This window comes from Procambarus clarkii, chromosome 16, assembly GCF_040958095.1.
Source record: "Procambarus clarkii isolate CNS0578487 chromosome 16, FALCON_Pclarkii_2.0, whole genome shotgun sequence".
Classification (NCBI taxonomy): domain Eukaryota; kingdom Metazoa; phylum Arthropoda; class Malacostraca; order Decapoda; family Cambaridae; genus Procambarus; species Procambarus clarkii.
This window is the reverse complement of record NC_091165.1, coordinates 50,227,564-50,244,732: the sequence shown is the minus strand read 5'-3', so window position 1 is coordinate 50,244,732 and position 17,169 is coordinate 50,227,564. Positions and strand designations below refer to the sequence as shown.

The 17,169-nt window shown below is 54.9% G+C and overlaps 1 protein-coding gene across 1 annotated transcript; it reads left to right on the top strand.

The window, feature by feature from the left end:
- The first annotated feature begins 4,609 nt into the window (after nucleotides 1-4,609).
- Nucleotides 4,610-16,621, top strand: LOC138365392 (uncharacterized). Its single transcript, XM_069325705.1, has 2 exons — nucleotides 4,610-4,769; nucleotides 15,327-16,621. The coding sequence occupies exons 1-2, from the start codon at nucleotides 4,610-4,612 to the stop codon at nucleotides 16,619-16,621; spliced, it is 1,455 nt and encodes a 484-aa protein (XP_069181806.1).
- The last annotated feature ends 548 nt before the right edge of the window (nucleotides 16,622-17,169 follow it).

Sequence of the window (17,169 nt, the reverse complement as noted above, 5' to 3'; positions counted from 1 at the left end):
ATTTCTGGTTGGTTAAATACCCCAGAATTCCTACCTCTTTCATGGCTTTGAAGTATAGCGTAGTGGATACAGCATGCAACTGCCACCTTGTTGGCCAGTGTTCGAGTCCCCTGGTGGGTTGAGTGTCTAAAAAGTTATAAACTTCAGCTACTGGAATAGGGTAGTCTGTGCATTAAGCATTTGGCACTGAGTTTTCCCATATAACAGGAACCGATGAAAGAGCATCCGAGGTCCCACACTATCTCATCGCCTGGGAGAGGATTGGAATTTCTGGTTGGTTAAATACCCCAGAATTCCTACCTCTTTCATGGCTTTGAAGTATAGCGTAGTGGATACAGCATGCAACTGCCACCTTGTTGGCCAGTGTTCGAGTCCCCTGGTGGGTTGAGTGTCTAAAAAGTTATAAACTTCAGCTACTGGAATAGGGTAGTCTGTGCATTAAGCATTTGGCACTGAGTTTTCCCATATAACAGGAACCGATGAAAGAGCATCCGAGGTCCCACACTATCTCATCGCCTGGGAGAGGATTGGAATTTCTGGTTGGTTAAATACCCCAGAATTCCTACCTCTTTCATGGCTTTGAAGTATAGCGTAGTGGATACAGCATGCAACTGCCACCTTGTTGGCCAGTGTTCGAGTCCCCTGGTGGGTTGAGTGTCTAAAAAGTTATAAACTTCAGCTACTGGAATAGGGTAGTCTGTGCATTAAGCATTTGGCACTGAGTTTTCCCATATAACAGGAACCGATGAAAGAGCATCCGAGGTCCCACACTATCTCATCGCCTGGGAGAGGATTGGAATTTCTGGTTGGTTAAATACCCCAGAATTCCTACCTCTTTCATGGCTTTGAAGTATAGCGTAGTGGATACAGCATGCAACTGCCACCTTGTTGGCCAGTGTTCGAGTCCCCTGGTGGGTTGAGTGTCTAAAAAGTTATAAACTTCAGCTACTGGAATAGGGTAGTCTGTGCATTAAGCATTTGGCACTGAGTTTTCCCATATAGCAGGAACCGATGAAAGAGCATCCGAGGTCCCACACTATCTCATCGCCTGGGAGAGGATTGGAATTTCTGGTTGGTTAAATACCCCAGAATTCCTACCTCTTTCATGGCTTTGAAGTATAGCGTAGTGGATACAGCATGCAACTGCCACCTTGTTGGCCAGTGTTCGAGTCCCCTGGTGGGTTGAGTGTCTAAAAAGTTATAAACTTCAGCTACTGGAATAGGGTAGTCTGTGCATTAAGCATTTGGCACTGAGTTTTCCCATATAACAGGAACCGATGAAAGAGCATCCGAGGTCCCACACTATCTCATCGCCTGGGAGAGGATTGGAATTTCTGGTTGGTTAAATACCCCAGAATTCCTACCTCTTTCATGGCTTTGAAGTATAGCGTAGTGGATACAGCATGCAACTGCCACCTTGTTGGCCAGTGTTCGAGTCCCCTGGTGGGTTGAGTGTCTAAAAAAATATATATATATATATATATATATATATATATATATATATATATATATATATATATATATATATATATATATATATATATGACAATGTCAGACCACGGAGGAAAATGAAACAGGAAATTTCCTTAAGTACTTTCGTATATTAAATACACCTTCAGAAGGAAAGCTGTAGTTCCTTTCTCAGTTAACTACAGCTGTCACTTGGCACCCAGCTCTGGGACATTCTGTTGTCCTTCAAAAGTACCGGGAATGGATTAGTAGAGGACCAGGGATCTTTTCATCAACGACCGGAAGATGCCAGAATGACACGACTACACGTCAGTCATCGAACATAATCATCAATTATTTTTTTAAGAAGAACAATTGGGGGAGAAGTATATTAAATGTTATACTTGTTAAATTATAATAAAGTTGACTCCGGATACCTAGTAAAGTGAATCTGGATAAATATTGGCTAAATGTTGAACACTAGAATTCTAAGAAGTGATATTCGGGAAAGCCGAGATATACAAAAGTTCTACATATCACTCATTCAAAACTAAATGCCCTCTGTGTGGCAAACGATTGCACTAAGCCTGGAACGACATTGACACTTAGTTGAGAGTGCTCACATTTTTACTATACAGTCAGCTGAAACCTGTGATTTAGCGGTTAATATATATATATGAAATAAAGTAAGCAATTATCAATAGAAGGCCCCAAACCAGGAAGGCTATGTAGCACCATCAAATGTGCGGGATAATCAGAGGGCGCTAAATATCACCAAGGATGCCAGTACGAGAACAAAAACGCATAAGGCGAACGATATCAAAAGTATCCGAGTCGCCACTAATTCTATCGAGAGACAAGTGACTGTGGGGGACGGCCGGCAAACAAGACATATGCTCGTCCTGGAAGTCAGGACATTCAACAAGGATATGCATGACTGTAAGACGAAGAATGCAATTTGGACAATAAGGAGCAGGGTGGCGTTCTATTAAGTGACCGTAAGTTAAACGGGTATGGCCAATACGTAACCTAGCCAGAGCTGTTTCCCACCGCCAGTTACGGTGGCAGGAGGCAGGCCACTGGGACACACGATTCTTAGGAGTATGCAGTTTCTTACCAATAACAGAACACCAACAAGTCTGCCAGCGGGCAAGGATGGAGGCAGGAATAACTGGATAAAAGTCGGAATAAGGAATACCTTTACGGGAGATGGGACAAGTGCGGATAGCGTCCTTCGCAGCAGCATCCGCATGCCCATTTAAGAGACACCAACATGGCTGGGAACCCAGCAAACCGCAACCGACTAAAATTTACTGGAGATAAGAAACAGCCAATGTTGAATCTCGATAACTATCGGGTGGACTGGATTAAAGGACCCTAAAGCAATGAGGGCACTACGAGAGTCAACTACCACCACAAGGGAGGAGCATAAATTTCTGCTGTAAAGATGCTAGCCTCCGGAGGAAGGCGACACATATAAGTGTAGTCAGGAAAAACAACAGAGTAGCCCACACCGTCAGCAGATTTAGACCCATCGGTGAAGATGGGAACGGAGTGGGAGTGAGAAGAAAAGTGCTCAAGGAAGAGACGTTTCAGAACTGTAGGAGGGGTAAAAGCTTTAGTGATGTGGGTCAAAGAAGTACAAAATTTAGGAAGGGGGACCCTCCACGGGGGCAAGGATGGAACAATACAAGGGGAAACATTAGTAATACGAACCAAAAGAGAATCTTGTAAGCGAGACAAACGGACAGAAAGAGGAAGGAGGTGAAGAGGAAAAGGAACTACAGGAGGGGTAAAAGTCAAAGCACGATAGAGGCGAGAGTGAGGAAGCTGTAAGGATCGCGCAAGATGGCGAAGACTGTAGTAATCACGGCGATCCTGGAGAGACAGAATGCCAGGGTCAGCGTACAAGCTGAGGATAGGAGTTGAACGAAAAGCACCAGATCTGAGGCGTAACCCAATATGGTGCAAAGGATCAAGACGGCGAATAGTAAAAGGAGAAGCACAAGAGTATGCAGGGCAACCATAATCGAGTTTAGACAGGACGAGAAAGGAATGCAAATAGAGGAGCGTGCACCTATCTGCTCCCCAAAAAGTATGGGACAAAACCTTAAGTAGGTTAAGGGCCTTATAGCATTCAACACGGAGGTAAGAGACATGGGGCGACCAAGACAAACGAGTGTCAAGGAATAACCCCAAAAGCTTCACGGAATCTTTGTACTCAAGGGGATGACCATAAAGTGACAAAGAGGGACGAAGAACGACCCGCTTCCGAGTAAAAGTTATGACACAAGTCTTAGGACTGGAGAACTTGAAGCAATGATTGGTGGCCGAAGATGACACGGCATCAATCGCAAATTGAAGCCGCCGTTGAAGGAGAGGCGAATCATCGCCCCGACAGCAAAGAGTAAGATCGTCAACATAAAGAGAAGAGAAGATGTCAGAAGGAAGGGAGGAAAGAAGACCATTGAGGGCAACCAGAAAAAGAGTAATATTCAGAACACTACCTTGGGGCACACCTTCATACTGCCGAAAAGAGGCAGAGCGAGTAAGATTCCACGAAGGCCAAAAGAACGAAGTTGGGACAGAATATGGTATCTCCAAGTCGTGTCATTAGCTTTTTCCAGGTCAAAAAGGACAGCAACAACGGAGGTCTTCGCAGCAAAAGCAGTACGAATATAGACCTCCAAGTCACCAGGACATCAGTCGAGCTGCAGCACTTGCGAAAACCAAATTGAGAAGGAGAGAGGTGGTGATGGTGTTCCAAGAATCACATCCGACGGACATTTACCATACGCTCAAAGAGCTTGCAAACACAACTTGTGAGAGCAATAGGGCGGAAGTCCTTAGGGGACGTACCGAGAGACCCTGGTCTCCGAATAGGGAGTATAACGGCATCGAGCCAGTCCTCAGGGACGGACGACGACTCCCAGACCTCGTTATACAGACTCAGTAAATACGGAGACGTTCACGGAGGGAGATGGCGAAGCATCTCATAATGAACGTCATCCGAGCCCGCCGTCATAGATCCGCAGAGGGCCAGGGCAGACTGAAGTTCAGAAAGAGAGAAAGGATCGTTATAGGGAAGGCGGAGATGAGTGTGGAAATCTAAAGGATAAGATTCAAGAACAGACTTACGAAGAAGGAAGGATTGAGGAAGATGAGAACCAGAGTTAACAGAAGTAAAGTGGGAACCCAGTTTGGTCGCGACCTGCACTGGATCCGCCCCAAGAGTACCAAAGAAGTGGAGAACCGGCGAGACATCCGGAACGAACTTGCCCACAATCTTGCGGATTTTATTCCAGATCTGCGGCAGAGAAGTATCGTGGAATCAGCCATCTCCTGACGGCGGTGTTGCTTCCAGGCTGCACGCTTACAGCGGACAGCCCGAGCACAGTCCGCATTCCACCAGGGAACGCACTTCCGTGTGCCCCAGGAGGAAGAGCGAGGAATAGAGTGGAGGGGCAGCGATGAAGACAGTGTCATAAAAAGGAAGGAGGGCACGAGGAAGAGGCAGAGAGGAGAGGTCAGAGAGAGTAGCACAGAGGGTAAATAGGCTACAGTGAGCCTTGACAAACTGCCACCTAGAGAAGGAAAGGGGAGGGTGGAAAGAGAAAAAGGAAACGAGGATAGGGAAATGATCACTGTTATGGAGGTCATCAAGAACCTGCCAGGGAAATCTAAGTAAAGGGACAATAAGCAGAGAGAAAGATCAAGACAGGAAAGGGTGCGAGTTCGAGAGTCCACATGAGTGGGCTCACCAGAATTCAGAAGAGATAGAGGAGAAGCGACGACGAACGGTTCGAGAAGACGGCCTCGGGTGTTTGTCAGAACATCGCCCCAGAGGAAATGTCGACAGTTGAAATCACTGGCACTGGTAAGGAGTGCATGAGATGCTTAAGATAAGGAAGGGAAAGCGGGACATTTGGGGGGAGATAAATGGAATAGACTTTATACCATTTACCCACAAAAACACGGGCAGCAGAACAATGGATAGGTGACAGAAGAAGTATTGGGACAAAGGGAAAATCAGATCGAATTAAGAGCGCAGTAGAGTTACGGGCCCCAGCAAGAGCTGGGGGGGGGGGAGAAAGAAAGGAATATCCACGAAAGTGACCAGGACGAGCACCAAGCATGGGTTCCTTGAGACAAACACAAAGCAGTGAAAACTGTGTAATTAGAAGTTGGAGTTCATGGAAGTTGGCATAAAATCCACGAATATTCCACTGAAGAATAGACATTACCAAAGAGAAAGGACAGTAACAGAGAAGAAGAAAGAAATAAATGTATAGAAGAACACAGTTTATTAAAGAATCTCAGGATCATGGTCAGGATCAGGAGCAGGGTCGGGAAAATCAGGGTTAGGGGGCATGGGTAAACTTAGTAAGGATAGAGGGAAGGGAGAGGACAGACCAGAGGCGGACTGACGGGGTCCGGAGGAGGAGACAACTGAGAGGGGCAGGCAAGGACAGCTGGAGGAGTGGGGGCAGAAGTAAGGGAGTACACCTCAGCAAGGGCAGCAACCAAGAGGAAATCGAGGGCGAAAGAAACCTCCTTATCTGGGACTGGGGGTTCGATTACTGAAACGGAGGAGGATGTAGTGACAGTCAGAGGGAGGGGGTGAGGAAGAAAGCGAAACCACCTTACCCGCTTGAGAGGAAGAAGGAGAGGAGCCAGGCTTACGTTTCTGACTTGAAGAGACAGGCGTTCCAGTAACAACATACCGGGTGACAGACTCAATGGTCTCAGCAGGAGAAGAGGAATGGGAGCGAACAACACGAAGATTCCTGAGAGGATGATGGATATCAGCTTGGACAGATAGGTGGCTTGGAGGGTCAAGAGACTGGGGGAATGGTCGGGAAGAAAGAGTGGGGGGAGATGGGGAAGAAGACAAAGGAGATATGGTGGACTGGTTAAGAAGGGGGGAAACCCCGGATGAAGAACCGGGAGGGAGACTATCCGGGACAGTAGGCAATGGCATAGGGGAGGAGATGGTGGGTGTGGATGGGTTTAAGGCCTAGAAACGGTTGTGAGACTGAGGAAGACGGGAAGGACGAGGAGAGGTAGAACGCAACACGCAAGCGTAGGAGACGCCCGCAAAAAGGGTGAGACGACGAACTTGGCGTCTTGCTTCAGGAAAAGACAGACGATCGCGATGCTTCAAGTTGAGGACGGCTTCCTCGAGTTTATAGTGCATACACGAGCGTGAGAAGGTAGGGTGGGCTTCACCGCAATTAAGGCAGCGAGCCTGGGTAGAAGTGCACTCGGACATAGAATGACTATCGTCCCCACACAAGGGGCACAGATACACAGTACTGGTGCATCTGAGGACACCGTGCCCGAATTTCCAACACTTATTGCAAAGTCTAGGAGAGGGAATGTACTCCTGAACGGAGCATCTGGCACCAGCAAGAATAATAGAGGGCGGAAGGGCCCTACTATCAAAGGTGATTTTTACAACTCGAAGGGGCTGACGGCGACGACCACGAGGGGGTCGAGTAAACGTGTCCACCTGGAGGACAGAATGGCCTTTGGCTTCGAGGATATGTTTAATATCCTCATGGCAATCTTTGAGATCCCGAACACCAGTTGCAACATGGTGTGGGAGGAGAACAGTGCCAACACTGGCATTTTTGGAGACCGAGCGCCGAGCGTTTTTGGAGACCTAAACAGGGGCTCTCCAATGCAGGACAAAGCGGCTAAGCGAGTAGCTGCATCCTGAGAAGGAGCAGCGACAACACGCGTACCGTAACTGGTGGAGTTAAAAGTAACAGAGGCCTCTACTGAATCAACAAGGTGTTTATGGAGGGAGAAATCGTCAGGAGGAGTAGAGTCCAGATGGTGATCAAAGTATTTAGCCCACGTAGCAGGACCAAACAAGGCGTTGTAAGTACTATTACGGGAAGGAATCGTGCGAGTGCGGCCATGGCGGGAATGGCGTTGAGAACCCCCGGAGTTCAAGGGGGGTAAAAGGCGCAGTAGTCACAATGAGAGACGAAGCCGTGCGAGGGGACGAGGTGGTCACCACTGGGGGCTGGGGACTCGACCCTACCACAGAGGAGGAAGGGGAGCTGAGGGGAGTAGTCAGGTCGTCGGGGCCCAATGCAGCAGGGGGCTACAGGGCCTGGTCTTCCAACACAGTCCGATTCAGGGGCTTGGTCGCCCACCCCACGAGTCTGAGAAAGTATAAGGGAAACATTATCAGCCATGAAAACGAGGGAAAACTTTCATTCACGAATGTTCCCCCACACCCACCATGGAGCAACAAATAGAGGCAGAACACCCAACAAGAAGCTAACACCGATCTTGCCGGCCCCCCCCCCCCCAGGGGTGCGTCTTGAGTGTACGCTCCACAAACACCACCTTAAGAACCGTGAGTCCATCGAGAGCGGGTTCAGTGATGAAAGGAGGATTGACAATAAAAGGGTCCCCTCGCTCGAGACGTTGGGCACTACAGTTCTATGGGTGCAAGAGTATGCCTCCTCAAACACCCGGGCGTCAAAACAAAAGAAAGTCGTAAGAATAATCAAAACAGGCAAAAGGTCGGCAGGAAATGAAAATTTGATAGGAGAAGAGGGGGGGGGGAGAAAAATGAAACACGAGAAAAAGGAAAAGGGGTCTGGCCTAATTAGTAAAGGCAGCAGCAGGAGCAGAAGGCTGCAAAAGGACAGAGGACTGACCCATGGAGCATCACACACCGGCATCTGCCCATTAAGCCCCCTCATGTCGACTACGAGCCAGACAGTGAGGGAAGTACAGTGTCAAAAAGCTAGCTACGTGATGTTAAAAAATCCCCATCACACAGGACGGTTAGTCATACAGAGCATGTGATAAGCAGTTTGCACTGACAGACTCCGGGTGCATTATGAGGATATCAACACAAGAGTGAATAAGGTAGCAGTGATATTAAAAGTCCCCATCTCGCAGGATGGTTAGTCATACAGGGCCATATGTTTAATAGCCTGCACCGGGAAATTTTGGGTGCAATATGAGTATATCTTCAAGAACACAAGAGTGATTAAAGTAATTGCAAAGCTCTAGGTACCTCATCCCAACGGGTCTGAAAGGTCTAATAACTGGGCATTCGGTGATGTGTGGGAGATCATGCCGCAGTTCCTGCTCACAGAGTTTGTACCTGGAGTGCTCAGGATCGGGAGATCCGTCACCTGTAGCCACCAGCCACAGGTAACGGTAACCCAACCTGATCCTGGTAACCACTGAGTCGCACATTGGTCACACCCGCACAGGGGTGGGAGCCGGTCGGCCGAGCGGACAGCACGCTGGACTTGTGATCCTGTGGTCCCGGGTTCGATCCCGGGCGCCGGAGAGAAACAATGGGCAGAGTTTCTTTCACCCTATGCCCCTGTTACCTAGCAGTAAAATAGGTACCTGGGTGTTAGTCAGCTGTCACGGGTTGCTTCCTGGGGGTGGAGGCCTGGTCGAGGACCGGGCCGCGGGGACACTAAAGCCCCGAAATCATCTCAAGATCTCAAGATAACACAGTCTGGTGGACGTTTTATGCTGCTCATAGATATAAGATTCAGATCTGAAGAAATCATAGATTTTTCTACCGGTACTTTCAGGTCGTTGGGAGTCAGTACTTTCTTTCCTATCAGTCGTAAGTGTTTTGAACAATATAGTTTCGACAGTAGAGATGGGGATACCTAGATCTAATTCAACTTCATTTCTGTTACATGCTAATTTGACTGAAAAATCTGTCTCATTATGATGGGTTATATTTACGTGTGATGGTATCCATACAAAGAAGATTCGAGACCCTTTACTCAGTGTAGCAATTAGGTCATTTATAATTGGTAGTATGAAGTTCTTTCTGTCGATCTTCAAGAAGTTTTCGATTACTCGAAGAGCAGACTTTTAATCACAAAACATTATTCCTCCTCCAATGTTTTTTAATGTATTTGTAGCTAGTTGAAATGCCGCTAGTTCTAGCGGCTGCCAGCCTCACACCAGGCAGCACCACCAGCCTCACACAAGGCAGCAGCACCAGCCTCACCCCAGGCAGCACCACCAGTCACACCCCCAGGCAGCAGCACCATTCTCACCCCAGGCAGCAACACCAGACAGCAGCATCAGTCACACCCCAGGCTGCAGCACCAGTTACACCCAAGGCAGCAGCACCAGTCACACCCCAGGCAGCAGCACCAGTCACACCCCAGGCAGCAGCACCAGTCACACTCCAGGCAGCAGCACCAGCCACACACAAGGCAACAGTACCAGCCTCACACCAGGTAGCAGCACCAGCCTCTCACCAGGTAGCAGCACCAGCCTCTCACCAGGCAGCAATACCAGCCTCACACCAGGCAGCAGCACCAGCATCACACCAGGCAGCAGCACCAGTCACACCCCAGGCAGTAGCACCAGTCTCACCCCAGCCAGCAGCACAAGCCTCACATCAGGCAGCAGCACCAGCCTCACACCAGACAGCAGCACCAGCCTCACACCAGTCCGTAGCACCAGCCTCACACCAGGCAGCAGCACCAGCCTCTCGCCAGGCAGCAGCACGAGCCTCACACCAGGCAACACCCCCAGTCACAACCCAGGCAGCAGCAACAGCCTCACGCCTGACAGCAGCACCAGTCACACCCCAGGCAGCAGCGCTAGCCTCACACCAGTACACAGCACCAGCAACACACCAGCACGCAGCACCAGCAACACACCAGGCAGCAGCACCAGCAACACACCAGGCAGCTACACCAGTCACACCCCAGGCAGCAGCACCAGCCTCACACCAGGCAGCAGCACCAGCCTCACACAAGGCAGCAGCACCAGCCTCACCCCAGGCAGCACCACCAGTCACACCCCCAGGCAGCAGCACCATTCTCACCCCAGGCAGCAACACCAGACAGCAGCATCAGTCACACCCCAGGCTGCAGCACCAGTTACACCCAAGGCAGCAGCACCAGTCACACCCCAGGCAGCAGCACCAGTCACACCCCAGGCAGCAGCACCAGTCACACTCCAGGCAGCAGCACCAGCCACACACAAGGCAACAGTACCAGCCTCACACCAGGTAGCAGCACCAGCCTCTCACCAGGTAGCAGCACCAGCCTCTCACCAGGCAGCAATACCAGCCTCACACCAGGCAGCAGCACCAGCATCACACCAGGCAGCAGCACCAGTCACACCCCAGGCAGTAGCACCAGTCTCACCCCAGCCAGCAGCACAAGCCTCACATCAGGCAGCAGCACCAGCCTCACACCAGACAGCAGCACCAGCCTCACACCAGTCCGTAGCACCAGCCTCACACCAGGCAGCAGCACCAGCCTCTCGCCAGGCAGCAGCACGAGCCTCACACCAGGCAACACCCCCAGTCACAACCCAGGCAGCAGCAACAGCCTCACGCCTGACAGCAGCACCAGTCACACCCCAGGCAGCAGCGCTAGCCTCACACCAGTACACAGCACCAGCAACACACCAGCACGCAGCACCAGCAACACACCAGGCAGCAGCACCAGCAACACACCAGGCAGCTACACCAGTCACACCCCAGGCAGCAGCACCAGCCTCACACCAGGCAGCAGCACCAGCCTCACACAAGGCAGCAGCACCAGCCTCACCCCAGGCAGCACCACCAGTCACACCCCCAGGCAGCAGCACCATTCTCACCCCAGGCAGCAACACCAGACAGCAGCATCAGTCACACCCCAGGCTGCAGCACCAATTACACCCAAGGCAGCAGCACCAGTCACACCCCAGGCAGCAGCACCAGTCACACCCCAGGCAGCAGCACCAGTCACACTCCAGGCAGCAGCACCAGCCACACACAAGGCAACAGTACCAGCCTCACACCAGGTAGCAGCACCAGCCTCTCACCAGGTAGCAGCACCAGCCTCTCACCAGGCAGCAATACCAGCCTCACACCAGGCAGCAGCACCAGCATCACACCAGGCAGCAGCACCAGTCACACCCCAGGCAGTAGCACCAGTCTCACCCCAGCCAGCAGCACAAGCCTCACATCAGGCAGCAGCACCAGCCTCACACCTGACAGCAGCACCAGCCTCACACCAGTCCGTAGCACCAGCCTCACACCAGGCAGCAGCACCAGCCTCTCGCCAGGCAGCAGCACGAGCCTCACACCAGGCAACACCCCCAGTCACAACCCAGGCAGCAGCAACAGCCTCACGCCTGACAGCAGCACCAGTCACACCCCAGGCAGCAGCGCTAGCCTCACACCAGTACACAGCACCAGCAACACACCTGCACGCAGCACCAGCAACACACCAGGCAGCAGCACCAGCAACACACCAGGCAGCTACACCAGTCACACCCCAGGCAGCAGCACCAGCAACACACCAGGCAGCAGCACCAGCAACACACCACGCCGCAGCACCAGTCACACCCCAGGCAGCAGAACCAGTCACACCCCAGGCAGCAGTACCAGTCACACCCCAGGCAGCAGCACCAGCCTCACGACAGGCAGCAGCACCAGCCTCACGCCTGGCAGCAGCACCAGCCTCACGCCAGGCAGCGGCACCAGCCTCACTCCAGGCCACGGCATCAGCCTCACACCAGGCCGCGGCACCAGCCTCACACCAGGCCGCGGGACCAGCCTCACACCAGGCAACGGCACCAGCCTCAAACCAGGCAGCGGCACCGGCTTCACACCAGGCAGCGGCACCAGCCTCACACCAGGCAGCGGCATCAGCCTCACACCAGGCAGCAGAACCAGTCACACCCCAGGCAGCAGCACCAGTCTCACCCCAGGCAGCAGCACTAGTCATATACCAGGCAGCAGCACCAGCCTCACGCCAGGCAGCAGCACCAGTCACACCCCAGGCAGAAACACCAGTCACACCCCAGGCAGCAACACCAGTCACCAGCATCAGTCACACCCCAGGCAGCAGCACCAGTTACACCCAAGGCAGCAGCACCAGTCGCACCCTAGGCATCAGCACCAGTCACACCCCAGGCAGCAGCACCAGCCACACACCAGGCAGCAGTACCAGCCTCACACCAGGTAGCAGCACCAGCCTAACACCAGGCAACAGCACCAGTCACAACCCAGGCAGCAGCACCAGTCTCACCCCAGGCAGCAACACCAGTCTCACCCCAGGCAGCAGCACTACTCATATACCAGGCAGCAGCACCAGCCTCACGCCAGGCAGCAGCACCAGCCACACGCCAGGCAGCAGCACCAGCCTCATGCCAGGCAGCAGCACAAGCCTCTCGCCAGGAAGCAGCACCAGCCTCACACCAGGCAGCAGCACCAGACTCTCACCAGGCAGCAGCACCAGCCTCAAACCAGGCAGCCGCACCAGCCTCACACCAGGCAGCGGCACCAGCCTCACACCACGCAGCAGCACCAGCCTCACACAAGGCAGCAGCACCAGCCTCACACCAGGCAGCAGCACCAGCCTTACACCAGGCAACAGCACCAGTCACACCCCAGGCAGCAGCACCAGTCTCACCCCAGGCAGCAGCACTAGTCATATACCAGGCAGCAGCACCAGCCTCACGCCAGGCAGCAGCTCCAGCCTCACACCAGGCAGCAGCAACAGCCTCACGCCAGGCAGCAGCACCAGTCACACCCCAGGCAGCAACACCAGTCACACCGCAGGCAGCAACACCAGACAGCAGCATCAGTCACACCCCAGGCAGCAGCACCAGTTACACCCAAGGCAGCAGCACCAGTCACACCCCAGGCAGCAGCACCAGTCACACCCCAGGCAGCAGCACCAATCACACCCCAGGCAGCAGCACCAGCCACACACCAGGCAGCAGTACCAGCCTCACACCAGGTAGCAGCACCAGCCTAACACCCGGCAACAGCACCAGTCACAACCCAGGCAGCAGCACCAGTCTCACCCCAGGCAGCAGTACCAGTCTCACCCCAGGCAGCAGCACTACTCATATACCAGGCAGCAGCACCAGCCTCACGACAGGCAGCAGCACCAGCCTCACGACAGGCAGCAGCACCAGCCTCAAGCCAGGCAGCAGCTCCAGTCACAAACCAGGCAGCAGCACTAGCCTCACACCAGCACGCAGCACCAGCCTCACACCAGGCAGCAGCACCAGCCTCACACCAGGCAGCAGCACCACCCTCACACCAGGCAGCAGCACCAGTCACACCCCAGGCAGCAGCACCAGTCTCATCCCCAGGCAGCAGCAATAGTAACATACCAGGCAGCAGCACCAGTCACACCCCAGGCAGCAGCACCAGTCTCATCCCCAGGCAGCAGCAATAGTAACATACCAGGCAGCAGCACCAGCCTCACGCCAGGCAGCAGCACCAGCCTCACAACAGGCAGCAGCACCAGCCTCACGCCAGGCAGCAGCACCAGTCTCACCCCAGCCAGCAGCACAAGCCTCACATCAGGCAGCAGCACCCGCCTCACACCAGCCAGCAGCACCAGCCTCACACCAGGCCGTAGCACCAGCCTCACACCAGGCAGCAGCACCAGCCTCTCGCCAGGCAGCAGCACGAGCCTCACACCAGGCAACAACACCAGTCACAACCCAGGCAGCAGCACCAGCCTCACACCAGGCAGCAGCACCAGCCTCACACCAGGCAGGAGCACCAGTCACACCCCATGCAGCAGCACCAGCCTCACACCAGGCAGCAGCACCAGCCTCACACCAGGCAGCAGCACCAGCCTCACACCAGGCAGCAGCACCAGTCACACCCCAGGCAGCAGCACCAGTCTCACCCCAGGCAGCAGCACCAGCCTCACACCAGCCAGCAGCACCAGCCTCACACCAGGCAGCAGCACCAGCCTCACACCTGGCAGCAGCACCAGCCTCACACCAGGCAGCAGCACCAGCCTTACACCAGGCAACAGCACCAGTTACAACCCAGGCAGCAGCACCAGCCTCACACCAGGCAGCAGCACCAGCCTTACACTAGGCAGCAGCACCAGCCTCTTACCAGGCCACAGCACCAGTCACAACCCAAGCAGCAGCACCAGTCTCACCCCAGGCAGCAGCACTAGTCACATACCAGGCAGCAGCACCAGCCTCAGGCCTGTCAGCAGCACCAGTCTCACCCCAGGCAGCAGCACTAGCCTCACACCAGTACACAGCACCAGCAACACACCAGCACGCAGCACCAGCAACACACCAGGCAGCAGCACCAGCAACACACCAGGCAGCAGCACCAGCAAAACACCAAGCAGCAGCACCAGTCACACCCCAGGCAGCAGTACCAGTCACACCCCAGGCAGCAGTACCAGTCACACCCCAGGCAGCAGCACCAGCCTCACGACAGGCAGCAGCACCAGTCTCACGCCTGGCAGCAGCACCAGCCTCATGCCAGGCAGCAGCACCAGCCTCATGCCAAGCAGCAGCACCAGCCTCATGCCAAGCAGCGGCACCAGCCTCACACCAGGCCGCGGCACCAGCCTCACACCAGGCCGCGGCACCAGCCTCACACCTGGCTGCTGCACCAGCCTCACACCAGGCCGCGGGACCAGCCTCACACCAGGCAACGGCACCAGCCTCAAACCAGGCAGCGGCACCGGCTTCACACCAGGCAGCGGCACCATCCTCACACCAGGCAGCAGCATCAGCCTCACACCAGGCAGCAGAACCAGTCACACCCCAGGCAGCAGCACCAGCCTCACACCAGGCTGCAGCACCAGCCTCACACCAAGCAGCAGCACCAGCCTCACACCAGGCAGCAGCACCAGCCTCACATCAGGAAGCAGCACCAGCCTTACACCAGGCAGCAGCACCAGGCACACCCCAGGCAGCAGCACCAGTCCCACCCCGGGCAGCAGCACTAGTCATATACCAGGCAGCAGCACCAGCCTCACGCCAGGCAGCAGCACCAGCCTCACACCAGGCAGCAGCACCAGCCTCACGCCAGGCAGCAGCACCAATAACACACCAGGCAGCAACAACAGTTACACCCCAGGCAGCAACACCAGACAGCAGCATCAGTCACACCCCAAGCAGCAGCACCAGCTACACCCAAGGCTGCAGCACCAGTCACACCCCAGGCATCAGCACCAGTCACACCCCAGACAGCAGCACCAGTCACACCCTAGGCAGAAGCACCAGTCACAACCAGGCAGCAGCACGAGCCTTACACCAGGCAGCAGAACAAGTCACACCCCAGGCTGCAGTACCAGCCTCACACCAGGCAGCAGCACCAGCATCACACCAGGCAGCAGCACCAGCCTCACACCAGGCAACAGCACCATTCACAACCCAGGCAGCAGCACCAGTCACATCCCAGGCAGAAGCACCAGTCACACCCCAGTCATCTGCACGAGCCTTACACCAGGCAGCAGAACCAGTCACACCCCAGGCTGCATCACCAGCCTCACAAATAGGCAGCAGCACCAGTCTCACACCAGGCAGCAGCACCAGCCTCACACCAAGCAACAGCACCAGTCACACCCCAGGCAGCAGCACCAGTCTCACCTCAGGCAGCAGCACTAGTCACATACCAGGCAGCAGCACCAGCCTCACGCCAGGCAGCAACAACAGCCTCACACCAGGCAGCAGCAGCAGCCCCACGCAAGGCAGCAGCACCAACCTCACACCATGCAGCATCACCAGCCTCACGCCAGGCAGCAGCACCAGTCACACCCCAGGCAGCAACACCAGTCACACCCCAGGCAGCAGCACCAGTTACACCCCAGGTAGCAGAACCAGTCACACCCCAGACAGCAGCACCAGTCACATCCTAGGCAGAAGCACCAGTCACACCCCAGGCAGCAGCACCAGTTACACCCCAGGTAGCAGCACGAGCCTTACACCGGGCAGCAGAACCAGTCACACCCCAGGCTGCAGCACCAGCCTCATACCAGGTAGCAGCACCAGCCTAACACCAGGCAACAGCACCAGTCACAACCCAGGCAGCAGCACCAGTCTCACCCCAGGCAGCAGCACCAGTCTCACCCCAGGCAGCAGCACCAGTCTCACCCCAGGCAGCAGCACTACTCATATACCAGGCAGCAGCACCAGCCTCACGCCAGGCAGCAGCACCAGCCTCACGCCAGGCAGCAGCATCAGTCACACCCCTGGCAGCAGCACTAGCCTCACACCAGCACGATGCACCAGCCTCAGACCAGGCAGCAGCACCAGCCTCACACCAGGCAGCAGCACCAGCCTCACACCTGGCAGCAGCACCAGCCTCACACCAGGCAACAGCACCAGTCACATCCCAGGCAGCAGCACCAATCTCACCCCCAGGCAGCAGCAATAGTAACATACCAGGCAGCAGCCTCAGCCTCACGCCAGGCAGCAGCACCAGCCTCACTCCAGGCAGCAGCACCAGCCTCACGCCAGGCAGCAGCACCAGTCACACCCCAGGCAGTAGCACCAGTCTCACTCCAGCCAGCAGCACAACCCTCACATCAGGCAGCAGCACCAGCCTCACACCAGCCAGCAGCACCAGCCTCACACCAGGCCGCAGCACCAGCCGCACAACAGGCAGTAGCACCAGCCTCACGCCAGGCAGCAGCACGAGCCTCACACCAGGCAACAACACCAGTCACAACCCAGGCAGCAGCACCAGCCTCACACCAGGCAGCAGCACCAGCCTCACACCAGGCAGCAGCACCAGTCACACCCCAGGCAGCAGGACCAGTCACACCCCAGGCAGCAGGACCAGTCACACCCCATGTAGCAGCACCAGCCTCACACCAGGCAGCAGCAACAGCCTCACACCAGGCAGCAGCACCAGCCTCACACCAGGCAGCAGCACCAGTCACACCCCAGGCAGCAGCACCAGTCACACCCCAGGCAGCAGCA

Excerpts from the sequence above, each read along its gene's own strand:
- LOC138365392 (XM_069325705.1), top strand. The coding sequence starts at position 4,610 with ATGAGAACCAGAGTTAACAGAAGTAAAGTGGGAACCCAGTTTGGTCGC. Across the intron at positions 4,770-15,326 it reads TCCAGATCTGCGGCAGAGAA|CAACACCAGACAGCAGCATC; the intron begins GTATCGTGGAAT and ends CACCCCAGGCAG.